General features: G+C 51.1%; 1 protein-coding gene across 1 annotated transcript in view; it reads right to left on the minus strand.

Moving 5' to 3' along the window:
* Positions 1–3,806: 3,806 nt before the first annotated feature.
* Positions 3,807–17,418, minus strand: part of CCDC12 (coiled-coil domain containing 12) — a 31,730-nt gene continuing 18,118 nt past the window's right edge. The window contains exons 5-7 of the mRNA XM_082258017.1: positions 8,497–8,531; positions 5,477–5,553; positions 3,807–3,966 (exon numbers count right to left, since the gene is read on the minus strand). Of these exons, the coding sequence (XP_082114143.1) occupies positions 3,887–3,966; positions 5,477–5,553; positions 8,497–8,531 (192 nt within the window). The 3' untranslated portion in view covers positions 3,807–3,886. The remainder of the gene's footprint in view (positions 3,967–5,476; positions 5,554–8,496; positions 8,532–17,418) is intronic.

Consider the following 17,418-nt stretch of genomic DNA (forward strand, 5'->3'; position numbering starts at 1 on the left):
GACCAAGGAAAGGCCACAGAGGATCTGTCACACTTACCCCTAATGCAGGTGGTCAGACCCTAGAACTGGTCACTGTGTTCTTCACCTATAGCAGCCACCTTTCCCATAAGGCAAGCAGTCCTACCGGTACTAGTATTAAATTTTATTCTCACTTCCATACAACGCGTTTCAGGGCACAATTTAATTAATTAATTGGCCACTGCTCACTGTGCTGCTACTGCGGCACAGTGGCTTGTTATCGTCTGGCGACATAGACCTACGTCACCAGACATTCCTCTCTCTCGGCGGCGCGCGTGCTCCGCCAGAGGCTCGCTCCCGCTGTATTCAGTTACAGCGGGAGTCGGGCCAGGGGAGGAGCGGCGGCGATTGCCGCTGCTCTTCCCCGATCGTCGGGGAATCGAATTTGGAGATCCGCCCACTTGTGTAAACAAAGCGGGTGCATCTCCTATGTGACAGGCAGGGACAGATTGCAGGGTTCAGCATAGCTCAACCTGCGATCTGTCCTTGTGTCACACAGTCCCCTCCCCCCACACACGTCAGTAAGCACCAGGCATACATTAACCCCTCCCTCTCCAATAAAAATTAACCCCTTCCCTGCCAGTGTAATTTTTACAGTGACAGTGCATATGTATAGCACTGATTACTGTAGTAATGTCACTGGTACCCCCAAAAGTGTCAAATGTCAGTCAAGGGTCCGATCTGTCCGCCGCAATGTCGCAGTACCGCAAAAAAAAAAAAAAAAAAAAAAAAAAATCGCAGATCGCCGCCATTACTCGTTAAAAAAAAAAACACCAAAAATGACAGAAATCTTTCCCTTAGTTAGTAAACGCAATAACTTTTGCGCAAACCAATCAAAATACGCTTATTGCGATTTTTTTTTTACCAAAAATATGTAGCAGAAAACAAATTGGCCTAAAATGATAAAAAATTTTGATTTTTACATTTTTTTGGGGGGGGGGGGGGGGGGAATTTTATATAAAAAAAATGTGAAAAAAATTGTTATTGTTTCAAAATTGTCGCTCTTTTTTGCTTATAGCGCAAAAAGTAAAAATCGCACAGGTGATCAAATACCACCAAAAGAAAGCTCTGTTTGTGGGGAAAAAAAGGACGTCAATTTAATTTGGGTAAAGCATCGCACGACCGCGCAATTGTCTGTTAAAGTAATGCAGTGCCAAATCGCAAAATATGGCCTGGTCAGGAATGGGGTAAAATCTTCCGGTCTTAAAGCGGTTAAAAATATGCTCGTTGAGAATTTTTTTGTCAAAGACATGTAGCTAAATACATTTTGGCCTAAATATATGACAAAAATTGAAAATATTGGATATTTTTTTAACTGTCAAAAGTAGAAAAATATTGTTATTTTTTCAAAATTGTCGCATTTTTTTATTACTATCGCAAAAAATAAAGATCGCAGAAATGATCAAATACCACCAAAAGAAAGCTCTGTTTGTGGGAAAAAAAGGACGTAAATTTTGTTTGGGTACAGCGTCGCACGACTGCGCAATTGTCAGTTAAAGTCGCACAGTGCCGAATCGCAAAAAGTGGCCTGGACGTAAGACAGCAAAATCCTCCGGTGGTAAAGTGGTTAATTAGTAACAATGTCGGCAAACCTCTGAAGTTGCTATTCCACTAATTTTTATAAACAGCCGACCCAACGTCTGACAGAAAGTGCAGATTGAAGCGGTCAGCCTCACAGTCCCAGGCTAGAAAAGCTGAGCCTTTTCAGCTTCACTTTGACAACTCTAGTACTAGTAGGGTGCAGGAGTCACAAAGATGGAAGCTTCCACGTGTCTTACGCTCGATATAAAATAAAATCTCCCTTTGTCTCCTCTTGGAAATTCCTGGCTTCAACGCTTCTGAGGACCAGCATGGCAGACAAACCACTGCTGTTTTGTAAAGGCAGAGGGCGCCAAAAGCAATCCAAATTCTTTCTGTGGCTGGTGCACTTTAATCTGTGAAACATCGCACATTCTATAGGAGGGGAATAAAGGTCCTATAAGCCGCACATCACTACTAGACCCTGTGTATAGAGTGTGAAACCAGGCCACACCCCTAACCCCGGGGACGAAACACGTTGGGGGGTGGTCTGTTTGGAGCAGAGGCTGAGGTTGTTTCACACTCTGTACACAGTGTCTTGTAGTGATATGCAGCTTATGGGACCTTACTAGACCCTGTGTATAGAGTGTGAAACTCAGCATGGAATCCAACCAGGCCACACCCCTAACCCCGGGGACGAAACACGTTGGGGGTGTGGCCTGTTTGGAGCACAGGCTGAGGTTGTTTCACACTATAGATACAGGGTCTTGTAGTGATGTGCAGCTTACAGGACCTTACTAGACCCTGTGTATAGAGTGTAAAACTCAGCCTGGGATCCAACCAGGCCACACCCCTAACCCCAGAGACGAAACACGTTGGGGGTGTGGCCTGTTTTGAGCACAGGCTGAGGTTGTTTTACACTCTATATACAGGGTCTTGTAGTGATGTGCAGCTTAAAGGACCTTACTAGACCCTGTGTAGAGTGTAAAACTCAGCCTGGGATCAAACCAGGCCACACCCCTAACCCCGGAGACGAAACACGTTGGGGTGTGTGGCCTGTTTGGAGGACAGGCTGAGATTGTTTCACACTCTATACACAGGGTCTTGTAGTGGATGTGCAGCTTATAGGACCTTTTCTTTCCGCTTTATCATTACTTGAAGCCGGGACCAGCTCTGTCCTTGCCTGCACTCTCAGCAGTCGATTTATAGAAGAGGACCTGTGGGAACCCTCAAGCCCCACCCGAAATTCTGGTACTGGTTCACATTGCACATTTAGTGGTTGAAGGTTTACCCAAAACAGACCCGGAAACTCAGCACAGGGATGGTGGGAACCCCTCATAATGGGCACAGCAGATGTACAGACCCGGGAACTCAGCACAGGGATGGTGGGAACTCCTCATAATGGGCACAGCAGGTGTACAGACCCGGGAACTCAGCACAGGGATGGTGGGAACTCCTCATAATGGGCACAGCGGGTGTACAGATCCGGGAACTCAGCACAGGGATGGTGGGAACCCCTCATAATGGGCACAGCAGGTGTACAGACCCAGGAACCCAGCACAGGGATGGTGGGAACTCCTCATAATGGGCACAGCAGGTGTACAGACCCAGGAACTCAGCACAGGGATGGTGGGAACCCCTCATAATGGGCACAGCAGGTGTACAGACCCAGGAACTCAGCACAGGGATGGTGGGGACCCCTCATAATGGGCACAGCAGGTGTACAGACCCAGGAACTCAGCACAGGGATGGTGGGAACCCCTCATAATGGGCACAGATATTTTTAGACTTAGATGGTAGCTGTCCTCATACAGCAGATTTTTTCTGTAGTTTATTTAAAAAATATGAAAATAAAAAGCATAATATACTCATCAATAAGACACAACACACAATCATCTTCACATCCCCCCCCGGGATCTCGGCCTGACAAGTTCGGAGTCTGGAAGATCCGAGTCACGAAAGTTCTGCCAGCAAGAGAACGACTTCCTGAGTAAAGATGGCGCTGCTCCCAGGTGAGGTCCAGAGGAACACCACATTGTCTAGAACAGTGTTTCTCAACTCCGGTCCTCAGGGCCCACTAACAGGCCAGATTTTAAGTATTACCTTGGGGAGATGCAGACTAGAGTACTGCAATCACTGAGCAGCAAATGATATCACCTGGGATGTATTTCAGTTTTCTTGCAAACCTGGCCTGTTAGTGGGCCCTGAGGACTGGAGTTGAGAAACACTGGTCTAGAGGGGGGGGGGGGGGGGGGGAGGAGGGGGCGTCCATTTTGCCCTGCCAGCTGTGGTTAGATAATGATCTCTCCTGTCGCAGTGGGCGGGTCCCCGGGGACGGATCTGAAATTCTCTAGTCGGAATCTTCATCTTCTTGCTTTGCTGACTCAACAGCCGTTGCCAGGTTCTCCTCCTGTCCCTTTAAACGCTCCCCTATGGGGTGAAGGGGAATATTACTCACACAAAGGGCAAAAAAACAAACATTCATATAAATATTGTCCCCAATAGACACAAAGGATTTATATCCACTTTGTGGGCACCACACGCCTTTACAATCCCAGATATTACCTTATGAAAGCATCACTGTGCTGTACATAGCCAGGGAGCAAAGCTGTGGGAGGGACTCAACAGGCTCCACCTACTAAAAAAAAAAAGTCTCGATCCCCCCCTCTGTTTGGTCACTAGAGTGGGCACCTGGCTGTGACAGCTTGTGGCTTCACAGCCGGGCGCTCACTGCGCATGCTCGAATTGTGCTGCGTGTCTTGTTTGGCCAGCAATCTGATATGTCCCAGAAGATTGCAGGGAGGGAGGGGGAGAGGAGAATGCTCGGGGTGCCGCGGCACTCCGAGCGGAAGTGTGAGAGGGTAAATGTCAAAACGAGGTACCCGCTCCTCCCTCCAAAAAAATGACAAAATGTGGCGTGTCAGGGGGGTGAGGACTACTTAACAACTTAAGGACCGCCCGCCGCAGTTTTACTGCAGCAGGCAGCCCCTCCTGCGCAAACCGACGTTTAAGTATATATCGGTCACACGCCTGCAGCTAGGGGGCTCCCACCCCCCACTCGTCAGCGGGGACTCCGATGCACGGGGCAGGCGGCTCCGATTGCTGCCTGACACCCGCGATCGCTCCCCACTGAGAGAGAAGAACGGTCAGATGTTGTAAACACAGCCGACCGTTCTTCTCTCTGGAATGATCACAGAGCTCCTGTGATCCTTCTATCTAGGAACACAGGTCTCTATGGTCATTCCACAAGCACCTCCCCCATACAGTTAGTAAACACTCCCCTAGGCTCACATTTAACCCCTTGATCACCCACTGTTTTAACCTCTTCCCTGCCAGTGTCATTAGTACAGTGACAGTGCATATTTTTAGCACTGATTACTGTAGTAATGTCACTGGTCCCCCCCAAAAGTGTCAAAAATGTCAGTTAGGATTGCCGCCATTACTAGTAAAAAAAAATAATAATAAAAATTACAAATCTTTCCCGTAGTTTGTAGACGCGATAACTTTTGCGCAAACCAATCAAAATATGCTTATTGCGATTTTTTTTTACCAAAAATTATGTAGCAGAAAACAAATTGGCCTAAAATGTTAAAAAATTTTGATTTTTAATTTTTTTTTTTATTGGGAATGTTATATAGTAGAATGTGAAAAATATTGTTTTTTTTTTTTTTCAGAATTGTCGCTCTTTTTGTTTATAGCGCAGATAAAAACAAATCGCAGAGGTGATCAAATACCACCAAAAGAAAGCTCTGTTTGTGGGAAAAAAGGACTTAAATTTTATTTAGGTACAGCGTCGCATGATCGCGCAATTGTCCGTTAAAGTAACGCAGTGCCGAATCGCAATCATATGGCCTGGTCATTAAGGGGGAAAATCCTTCCAGTCAGGATATTTATCCCGCAGTGTGTTGGGTGAATTGATCCTATAGGTTTTATTACTCACGTATTAACTCTGCGATTGCCCGCTGCGTCCTCTTCTCCAGTTTTTCCAACTTCTTAGCGACGTCTCTCTTCAGGTCCCTGCAGGGTGACAAAAATGCAGGAAGTAGCAGCGGGGGGTGGGAGGGGTTATATTTCTTGTATGGAGTCAATGGACAGGAAGTCAGCTGTGCAACGCAAAACATTCCTCCCCTCGCTGTACCACCCTAGGCTTGGAGCTGAACCCTAGGATCGTTTTCAATTTGCTCAATCACTTCCTGTCCCCATGTACACATCAATCACTTCCTGTCCCCATGTACACACCAATCACTTCCTGTCCCCGTGTACACACCAATCACTTCCTGTCCCCGTGTACACACCAATCACTTCCTGTCCCCGTGTACACACCAATCACTTCCTGTCCTCATGTGCACACCAATCACTTCCTGTCCCCGTGTACACACCAATCACTTCCTGTCCTCGTGTACACACCAATAACTTCCTGTCCCCGTGTACACACCAATCACTTCCTGTCCCCCTGTACACATCAATCACTTCCTGTCCCCGTGTACACACCAATCACTTCCTGTCCCCGTGTACACACCAATCACTTCCTGTCCCCGTGTACACACCAATCACTTCCTGTCCCCGTGTACACACCAATCACTTCCTGTCCTCGTGTACACACCAATCACTTCCTGTCCCCGTGTACACACCAATCACTTCCTGTCCTCGTGTACACACCAATCACTCCCTGTCCCCGTGTACACACCAATCACTTCCTGTCCCCGTGTACACACCAATCACTTCCTGTCCCCGTGTACACACCAATCACTTCCTGTCCCCCTAGGTACACACCAATCACTTCCTGTCCCCGTGTACACACCAATCACTTCCTGTCCTCGTGTGCACACCAATCACTTCCTGTCCCCGTGTACACACCAATCACTTCCTGTCCCCATGTACACACCAATCACTTCCTGTCCTCATGTGCACACCAATCACTTCCTGTCCCCGTGTACACACCAATCACTTCCTGTCCCCATGTACACACCAATCACTTCCTGTCCTCATGTACACACCAATCACTTCCTGTCCCCGTGTACACACCAATCACTTCCTGTCCTCGTGTACACACCAATCACTTCCTGTCCCCGTGTACACACCAATCACTTCCTGTCCTCGTGTACACACCAATCACTTCCTGTCCCCGTGTACACACCAATCACTTCCTGTCCTCGTGTTCACACCAATCACTTCCTGTCCTCGTGTTCACACCAATCACTTCCTGTCCCCGTGTACACACCAATCACTTCCTGTCCCCGTGTACACACCAATCACTTCCTGTCCCCGTGTACACACCAATCACTTCCTGTCCCCGTGTACACACCAATCACTTCCTGTCCCCGTGTACACACCAATCACTTCCTGTCCCCGTGTACACACCAATCACTTCCTGTCCCCGTGTGCACACCAATCACTTCCTGTTCCCATGCACACACCAATCACTTCCTGTTCCCATGCACACACCAATCACTTCCTGTCCCCAGGTACACACCAATCACTTCCTGTCCCCCCAGGTACACACCAATCACTTCCTGTCCTCATGTACACACCAATCACTTCCTGTCCCCCCAGGTACACACCAATCACTTCCTGTCCCCCCAGGTACACACCAATCACTTCCTGTCCCCGTGTACACACCAATCACTTCCTGTCCCCGTGTGCACACCAATCACTTCCTGTTCCCATGCACACACCAATCACTTCCTGTTCCCATGTACACACCAATTACTTCCTGTCCCCGTGTACACACCAATCACTTCCTGTCCCCCCAGGTACACACCAATCACTTCCTGTCCCCCCAGGTACACACCAATCACTTCCTGTCCTCATGTACACACCAATCACTTCCTGTCCCCATGTACTCATTTTTTAAATCTATTTCACCAATCATTTTTGAAAAGTCGATGTCATTGCTGGCAAAGAGAAAAAGCCGCTATGCTTGGAGGAAGTAATCAAAGAATCGCTGATGTCACTTCCTGTCACTGGAAATACAATCTCATCATGAAGTGCGAATTGTAGCTGACAAAGTGGGCGGGACTGTGGGAAGGAATGACCAGGGGTCTCTTGGCCTGTCAATCATGGAGTTATGTCATGGTGGGCGGGACAGACTGGGAGTCTCCTGGCGTTATGTCATGGTGGGCGGGACAGACGGGGAGTCTCCTGGCGTTATGTCAGGGTGGGCGGGACAGACGGGGAGTCTCCTGGCGTTATGTCATGGTGGGCGGGACAGACGGGGAGTCTCCTGGCGTTATGTCATGGTGGGCGGGACAGGGAGTCTCCTGGCGTTATGTCACGGTGGGCGGGACAGACGGGGAGTCTCCTGGTGTTAGGTCATGGTGGGCGGGACAGACGGGGAGTCTCCTGGCGTTATGTCATGGTGGGCGGGACAGACGGGGAGTCTCCTGGCGTTATGTCATGGTGGGCGGGACAGGGAGTCTCCTGGCGTTATGTCACGGTGGGCGGGACAGACGGGGAGTCTCCTGGTGTTAGGTCATGGTGGGCGGAACAGACGGGGAGTCTCCTGGTGTTATGTCACAGTGGGCGGGACAGACAGGGAGTCTCCTGGCGTTATGTCATGGTGGGCGGGACAGACGGGGAGTCTCCTGGCGTTATGTCATGGTGGGCGGAACAGACGGGGAGTCTCCTGGTGTTATGTCACAGTGGGCGGGACAGACAGGGAGTCTCCTGGCGTTATGTCATGGTGGGCGGGACAGACAGGGAGTCTCCTGGCCTATCAATCGTGATGTTATGTGATGGTGGGCAGGACATACAGGGAGTCTCTTGGCATATCATTTCAACTCAGCCATGTTGTTGGGGGGGGGGGGGGGGGATAAGCCGGAAATCGGAGATGCCCAGTTCCTCCTATAATAGCGAGCAGCGGCAAAATTACATTTATTTTAGTCAAAAATAATTTATTTTTAGTTGAAATATTAAAATAATATTAGATGAATCTTGTCATTGATAACTAGAGCAACTCACCAATCCGGTTTCCTTGGAGCCAAATTAGTCAGATCCTAAGAGGAAAAAAGAAAATTACTAAAAATCAAATATCTGCACCTATGATCCCCTCTACCCCTGTACACAGAGATGTACTCCCCCCTATGATCCCCTCTACCCCTGTACACAGAGATGTACTCCCCCCTATGATCCCCTCTACCCCTGTACACAGAGCTGTACTCCCCCCTATGATCCCCTCTACCCCTGTACACAGAGCTGTACTCCCCCCTATGATCCCCTCTACCTGTACACAGAGATGTACTCCCCCCTATGATCCCCTCTACCTGTACACAGAGCTGTACTCCCCCCTATGATCCCCTCTACCTGTACACAGAGCTGTACTCCCCCCTATGATCCCCTCCCCCTGTACACAGAGCTGTACTCCTCCCTATGATCCCCTCTACCTGTACACAGAGCTGTACTCCCCCCTATGATCCCCTCTACCTGTACACAGAGCTGTACTCCTCCCTATGATCCCCTCTACCTGTACACAGAGATGTACTCCCCCTATGATCCCCTCTACCTGTACACAGAGCTGTACTCCCCCCTATGATCCCCTCCCCCTGTACACAGAGCTGTACTCCTCCCTATGATCCCCTCTACCTGTACACAGAGCTGTACTCCCCCCTATGATCCCCTCTACCTGTACACAGAGCTGTACTCCCCCCTATGATCCCCTCTACCTGTACACAGAGCTGTACTCCTCCCTATGATCCCCTCTACCTGTACACAGAGCTGTTCTCCTCCCTATGATCCCCTCTACCTGTACACAGAGCTGTACTCCTCCCTATGATCCCCTCTACCTGTACACAGAGCTGTACTCCCCCTATGATCCCCTCCCCCTGTACACAGAGATGTACTCCCCCCTATGATCCCCTCCCCCTGTACACAGAGCTGTACTCCCCCCCTCTATGATCCCCTCTACCTGTACACAGAGATGTACTCCCCCCTATGATCCCCTCTACCTGTACACAGAGCTGTACTTGTACTCCCCCCCTCTATGATCCCCTCTACCTGTACACAGAGCTGTACTCCCCCCTATGATCCCCTCTACCTGTACACAGAACTGTACTCCCCCCTATGATCCCCTCTCCCTGTACACAGAGCTTTACTCCCCCTATGATCCCCTCTACCTGTACACAGAGCTGTACTCCCCCCTATGATCCCCTCTACCTGTACACAGAGATGTACTCCCCCTATGATCCCCTCTACCTGTACACAGAGCTGTACTCCCCCCTATGATCCCCTCTACCTGTACACAGAGCTGTACTCCCCCCTATGATCCCCTCTCCCCTGTACACAGAGCTGTACTCCCCCTATGATCCCCTCTACCTGTACACAGAGCTGTACTCCCCCCTATGATCCCCTCTACCTGTACACAGAGCTGTACTCCCCCCTATGATCCCCTCTACCTGTACACAGAGCTGTACTCCCCCCTATGATCCCCTCTACCTGTACACAGAGCTGTACTCCCCCCTATGATCCCCTCTACCCTGTACACAGAGCTGTACTCCCCCCTATGATCCCCTCTACCTGTACACAGAGCTGTACTCCCCCCTATGATCCCCTCTACCTGTACACAGAGCTGTACTCCTCCCTATGATCCCCTCTACCTGTACACAGAGCTGTACTCCTCCCCTATGATCCCCTCTACCTGTACACAGAGCTGTACTCCCCCTATGATCCCCTCCCCCTGTACACAGAAGCTGTACTCCCCCCTATGATCCCCTCCACCTGTACACAGAGCTGTACTCCCCCCTATGATCCCCTCTCCCCTGTACACAGAGCTGTACTCCTCCCCTATGATCCCCTCTACCTGTACACAGAGCTGTACTCCCCCTATGATCCCCTCTCCCTGTACACAGAGCTGTACTCCCCCCTATGATCCCCTCCCCCTGTACACAGAGCTGTACTCCCCCCTCTATGATCCTCTCTACCTGTACACAGAGCTGTACTCCTCCCTATGATCCCCTCTACCTGTACACAGAGCTGTACTCCCCCCTATGATCCCCTCTACCCCTGTACACAGAGCTGTACTCCTCCCTATGATCCCCTCTACCTGTACACAGAGCTGTACTCCCCCCTATGATCCCCTCTACCTGTACACAGAGCTGTACTCCCCCCCCCCCCTATGATCCCCTCTACCTGTACACAGAGCTGTACTCCTCCTTATGATCCCCTCTACCTGTACACAGAGCTGTACTCCTCCCTATGATCTCCTCTACCCCTGTACACAGAGCTGTACTCCTCCTTATGATCCCCTCTACCTGTACACAGAGCTGTACTCCTCCCTATGATCCCCTCTACCTGTACACAGAGCTGTACTCCCCCCTATGATCCCCTCTACCTGTACACAGAGCTGTACTCCCCCTATGATCCCCTCCCCCTGTACACAGAGCTGTACTCCCCCCTCTATGATCCTCTCTACCTGTACACAGAGCTGTACTCCTCCCTATGATCCCCTCTACCTGTACACAGAGCTGCACTCCTCCCTATGATCCCCTCTACCTGTACACAGAGCTGTACTCCCCCCTATGATCCCCTCTACCCCTGTACACAGAGCTGTACTCCTCCCTATGATCCCCTCTACCTGTACACAGAGCTGTACTCCTCCCTATGATCCCCTCTACCTGTACACAGAGCTGTACTCCCCCCTATGATCCCCTCTACCTGTACACAGAGCTGTACTCCCCCCCCCCCCCTATGATCCCCTCTACCTGTACACAGAGCTGTACTCCTCCTTATGATCCCCTCTACCTGTACACAGAGCTGTACTCCTCCCTATGATCTCCTCTACCCCTGTACACAGAGCTGTACTCCTCCTTATGATCCTCTCTACCTGTACACAGAGCTGTACTCCTCCCTATGATCCCCTCTACCTGTACACAGAGCTGTACTCCTCCCCTATGATCCCCTCTACCTGTACACAGAGCTGTACTCCTCCCCTATGATCTCCTCCCCCTGTACACAGAGCTGTACTCCTCCCCTATGATCCCCTCTACCTGTACACAGAGCTGTACTCCTCCCCTATGATCCCCTCTACCTGTACACAGAGCTGTACTCCCCCCTATGATCCCCTCTACCTGTACACAGAGCTGTACTCCCCCCTATGATCCTCTCTACCTGTACACAGAGCTGTACTCCTCCCTATGATCCCCTCTACCTGTACACAGAGCTGTACTCCTCCCTATGATCCCCTCTACCTGTACACAGAGCTGTACTCCCCCCTATGATCCTCTCTACCTGTACACAGAGCTGTACTCCTCCCTATGATCCCCTCTACCTGTACACAGAGCTGTACTCCTCCCTATGATCCCCTCTACCTGTACACAGAGCTGTACTCCCCCCTATGATCCTCTCTACCTGTACACAGAGCTGTACTTCCCCCCCTATGATCCCCTCTACCTGTACACAGAGCTGTACTCCCCCCCTATGATCCCCTCTACCTGTACACAGAGCTGTACTCCTCCCTATGATCCTCTCTACCTGTACACAGAGCTGTACTCCTCCCTATGATCCCCTCCCCCTGTACACAGAGCTGTACTCCCCCTATGATCCCCTCTACCTGTACACAGAGCTGTACTCCTCCTATGATTCCCTCTAACTGTACACAGAGCTGTACTCCCCCCTATGATCCCCTCTACCTGTACACAGAGCTGTACTCCCCCTATGATCCCCTCTACCTGTACACAGAGATGTACTCCCCCCTATGATCCCCTCCCCCTGTACACAGAGCTGTACTCCCCCCTATGATCCCCTCTACCTGTACACAGAGCTGTACTCCCCCTATGATCCCCTCTACCTGTACACAGAGATGTACTCCCCCCTATGATCCTCTCTACCTGTACACAGAGCTGTACTTCCCCCCCTATGATCCCCTCTACCTGTACACAGAGCTGTACTCCCCCCCTATGATCCCCTCTACCTGTACACAGAGCTGTACTCCTCCCTATGATCCTCTCTACCTGTACACAGAGCTGTACTCCCCCTATGATCCCCTCTACCTGTACACAGAGCTGTACTCCCCCTATGATCCCCTCTACCTGTACACAGAGCTGTACTCCCCCCTATGATCCCCTCTACCTGTACACAGAGCTGTACTCCCCCCTATGATCCCCTCTACCTGTACACAGAGCTGTACTCCCCCCTATGATCCCCTCTACCTGTACACAGAGCTGTACTCCCCCCTATGATCCTCTCTACCTGTACACAGAGCTGTACTCCCCCCTATGATCCTCTCTACCTGTACACAGAGCTGTACTCCTCCCTATGATCCCCTCTACCTGTACACAGAGCTGTACTCCTCCCTATGATCCCCTCTACCTGTACACAGAGCTGTACTCCCCCCTATGATCCTCTCTACCTGTACACAGAGCTGTACTCCCCCCTATGATCTCCTCCCCCTGTACACAGAGCTGTACTCCCCCCTATGATCCTCTCTACCTGTACACAGAGCTGTACTCCCCTATGATCCTCTCTACCTGTACACAGAGCTGTACTCCTCCCTATGATCCCCTCTACCTGTACACAGAGCTGTACTCCCCCTATGATCCTCTCTACCTGTACACAGAGCTGTACTCCCCCTATGATCTCCTCCCCCTGTACACAGAGCTGTACTCCTCCTATGATTCCCTCTAACTGTACACAGAGCTGTACTCCCCCCTATGATCCCCTCTACCTGTACACAGAGCTGTACTCCCCCTATGATCCCCTCTACCTGTACACAGAGATGTACTCCCCCCTATGATCCCCTCCCCCTGTACACAGAGCTGTACTCCCCCCTATGATCCCCTCTACCTGTACACAGAGCTGTACTCCTCCCTATGATCCTCTCTACCTGTACACAGAGCTGTACTCCCCCCTATGATCCCCTCCCCCTGTACACAGAGCTGTACTCCCCCTATGATCCCCTCTACCTGTACACAGAGCTGTACTCCCCCCTATGATCCCCTCTACCTGTACACAGAGCTGTACTCCCCCCTATGATCCCCTCTACCTGTACACAGAGCTGTACTCCCCCCTATGATCCCCTCTACCTGTACACAGAGATGTACTCCCCCCTATGATCCCCTCTACCTGTACACAGAGCTGTACTCCCCCCTATGATCCCCTCTACCTGTACACAGAGCTGTACTCCCCCCTATGATCCCCTCTACCTGTACACAGAGCTGTACTCCCCCCTATGATCCCCTCTACCTGTACACAGAGCTGTACTCCCCCCTATGATCCCCTCTACCTGTACACAGAGATGTACTCCCCCCTATGATCCCCTCTACCTGTACACAGAGCTGTACTCCCCCCTATGATCCCCTCTACCTGTACACAGAGCTGTACTCCCCCCTATGATCCCCTCTACCTGTACACAGAGCTGTACTCCCCCCTATGATCCTCTCTACCTGTACACAGAGCTGTACTCCTCCCTATGATCCTCTCTACCTGTACACAGAGCTGCACTCCCCCCTATGATCCCCTCTACCTGTACACAGAGCTGTACTCCCCCCTATGATCCCCTCTACCTGTACACAGAGCTGTACTCCCCCCTATGATCTCCTCCCCCTGTACACAGAGCTGTACTCCCCCCTATGATCCTCTCTACCTGTACACAGAGCTGTACTTCCCCCCCTATGATCCCCTCTACCTGTACACAGAGCTGTACTCCCCCCTATGATCCCCTCTACCTGTACACAGAGCTGTACTCCTCCCTATGATCCTCTCTACCTGTACACAGAGCTGTACTCCTCCCTATGATCCTCTCTACCTGTACACAGAGCTGTACTCCCCCTATGATCCCCTCTACCTGTACACAGAGCTGTACTCCCCCCTATGATCCCCTCTCCCCCTGTACACAGAGCTGCACTCCCCCCTATGATCCCCTCTACCTGTACACAGAGCTGCACTCCCCCCTAGGATCCCCTCTACCTGTACACAGAGCTGCACTCCCCCCTATGATCCCCTCTACCTGTACACAGAGCTGTACTCCTCCCTATGATCCCCTCTACCTGTACACAGAGCTGTACTCCCCCCTATGATCCCCTCTACCTGTACACAGAGCTGTACTCCCCCTATGATCCTCTCTACCTGTACACAGAGCTGTACTCCTCCTATGATTCCCTCTAACTGTACACAGAGCTGTACTCCCCATTATGATCCCCTCTACCTGTACACAGAGCTGTACTCCCCCTATGATCCCCTCTACCTGTACACAGAGATGTACTCCCCCCTATGATCCCCTCCCCCTGTACACAGAGCTGTACTCCCCCCTATGATCCCCTCTACCTGTACACAGAGCTGTACTCCTCCCTATGATCCTCTCTACCTGTACACAGAGCTGTACTCCCCCCTATGATCCCCTCCCCCTGTACACAGAGCTGTACTCCCCCCTATGATCCCCTCTACCTGTACACAGAGCTGTACTCCCCCTATGATCCCCTCTACCTGTACACAGAGCTGTACTCCCCCCTATGATCCCCTCTACCTGTACACAGAGCTGTACTCCCCCCTATGATCCCCTCTCCCCCTGTACACAGAGCTGTACTCCCCCCTAGGATCCCCTCTCCCCCTGTACACAGAGCTGTACTCCCCCCCTATGATCCCCTCTACCTGTACACAGAGCTGTACTCCCCCCTATGATCCCCTCTACCTGTACACAGAGCTGTACTCCTCCCTATGATCCCCTCTACCTGTACACAGAGCTGTACTCCCCCCTATGATCCCCTCTACCTGTACACAGAGCTGTACTCCCCCCTATGATCTCCTCCCCCTGTACACAGAGCTGTACTCCCCCCTATGATCCTCTCTACCTGTACACAGAGCTGTACTTCCCCCCCCTATGATCCCCTCTACCTGTACACAGAGCTGTACTCCCCCCTATGATCCCCTCTACCTGTACACAGAGCTGCACTCCCCCCTATGATCCCCTCTACCTGTACACAGAGCTGTACTCCCCCCTATGATCCCCTCTACCTGTACACAGAGCTGTACTCCCCCCTATGATCTCCTCCCCCTGTACACAGAGCTGTACTCCCCCCTATGATCCTCTCTACCTGTACACAGAGCTGTACTTCCCCCCCCTATGATCCCCTCTACCTGTACACAGAGCTGTACTCCCCCCTATGATCCCCTCTACCTGTACACAGAGCTGTACTCCTCCCTATGATCCTCTCTACCTGTACACAGAGCTGTACTCCCCCTATGATCCCCTCTACCTGTACACAGAGCTGTACTCCCCCCTATGATCCCCTCTCCCCCTGTACACAGAGCTGTACTCCCCCTATGATCCTCTCTACCTGTACACAGAGCTGCACTCCCCCCTATGATCCCCTCTACCTGTACACAGAGCTGCACTCCCCCCTATGATCCCCTCTACCTGTACACAGAGCTGTACTCCTCCCTATGATCCTCTCTACCTGTACACAGAGCTGTACTCCCCCCCCCCCCCTATGATCCCCTCTACCTGTACACAGAGCTGTACTCCCCCTATGATCCCCTCTACCTGTACACAGAGCTGTACTCCTCCCTATGATCCCCTCTACCTGTACACAGAGCTGCACTCCCCCCTATGATCCCCTCTACCTGTACACAGAGCTGTACTCCTCCCTATGATCCCCTCTACCTGTACACAGAGCTGCACTCCCCGCTATGATCCCCTCTACCTGTACACAGAGCTGTACTCCCCCTATGATCCCCTCCCCCTGTACACAGAGCTGTACTCCCCCCTATGATCCCCTCTACCCGTACACAGAGCTGTACTCCCCCCTATGATCCCCTCTACCTGTACACAGAGCTGTACTCCCCCTATGATCCCCTCTACCTGTACACAGAGCTGTACTCCTCCCTATGATCCCCTCTACCTGTACACAGAGCTGCACTCCCCCCTATGATCCCCTCTACCTGTACACAGAGCTGTACTCCTCCCTATGATCCCCTCTACCTGTACACAGAGCTGCACTCCCCGCTATGATCCCCTCTACCTGTACACAGAGCTGTACTCCCCCTATGATCCCCTCCCCCTGTACACAGAGCTGTACTCCCCCCTATGATCCCCTCTACCCGTACACAGAGCTGTACTCCCCCCTATGATCCCCTCTACCCGTACACAGAGCTGTACTCCCCCTATGATCCCCTTTTCTCCTCTCCAGTTTATACTGGATATTAATGAAAAGGGATCTGTATACAGCTCACTTCTTCTGGTTACTTACAACTTCCTCTATAATTGGCTCCGGCTTGGCAGCTTCCAGCTGGTCTTTCACTTTTTCCTCCACTAGATGGCGCAATAAGACAAGAAGAAAAAAAACACACACACTTGTTATCTCTATAGTACAGGGACTGGGTGATCAGATTAGGAAATGTAAAATTAACTTTTCTTGATAGCTATTATAAAAAAAAAAAAAAAAAGGCAGAGCTGCGGTTTTTAACCACCCCCAATTTAAACTGCAAGGGCAGACAGGCGGGGGAGTACACGTGCCGCAGCACTCTGCTTTACAGCACAGCAAAAATGATCTCTGTCCTGTTCTGTGGGCGGGATCGCCATCGAACGAGACACATTTAAGTCAATGGGGCTGCGCCGCAATCCCTATTACAACATTACCCCTTGGGGTGTCATAAAATAAACAAAACAGGTTTCCTGCTCGCTACCCCTGTGCCTCTGTGAAAAGCAATCCGCCTTGGATTACTCTTAACAGGGTGACACAGATGTAAACCGCCCCTTGGAATGAAGGAGAAGTGATATCAGAGTCTGGCTGTAGTCAGATACCGCAAACAGGAATCGATAACAGTTCCTGATCATGTGATCGCTAGGAGATCACAGCAATCATGTGACATTGTTTACAAATTTAAGATACCTGTAAAAAGAAAAAAAAAAAAAAAAAAACACACACACACACACACACACACACACTAGAGCTC

Source organism: Pelophylax lessonae, assembly GCF_965119305.1.
Source record: "Pelophylax lessonae genome assembly, chromosome: 5".
In the NCBI taxonomy this organism is placed as follows: Eukaryota; Metazoa; Chordata; class Amphibia; order Anura; family Ranidae; genus Pelophylax; species Pelophylax lessonae.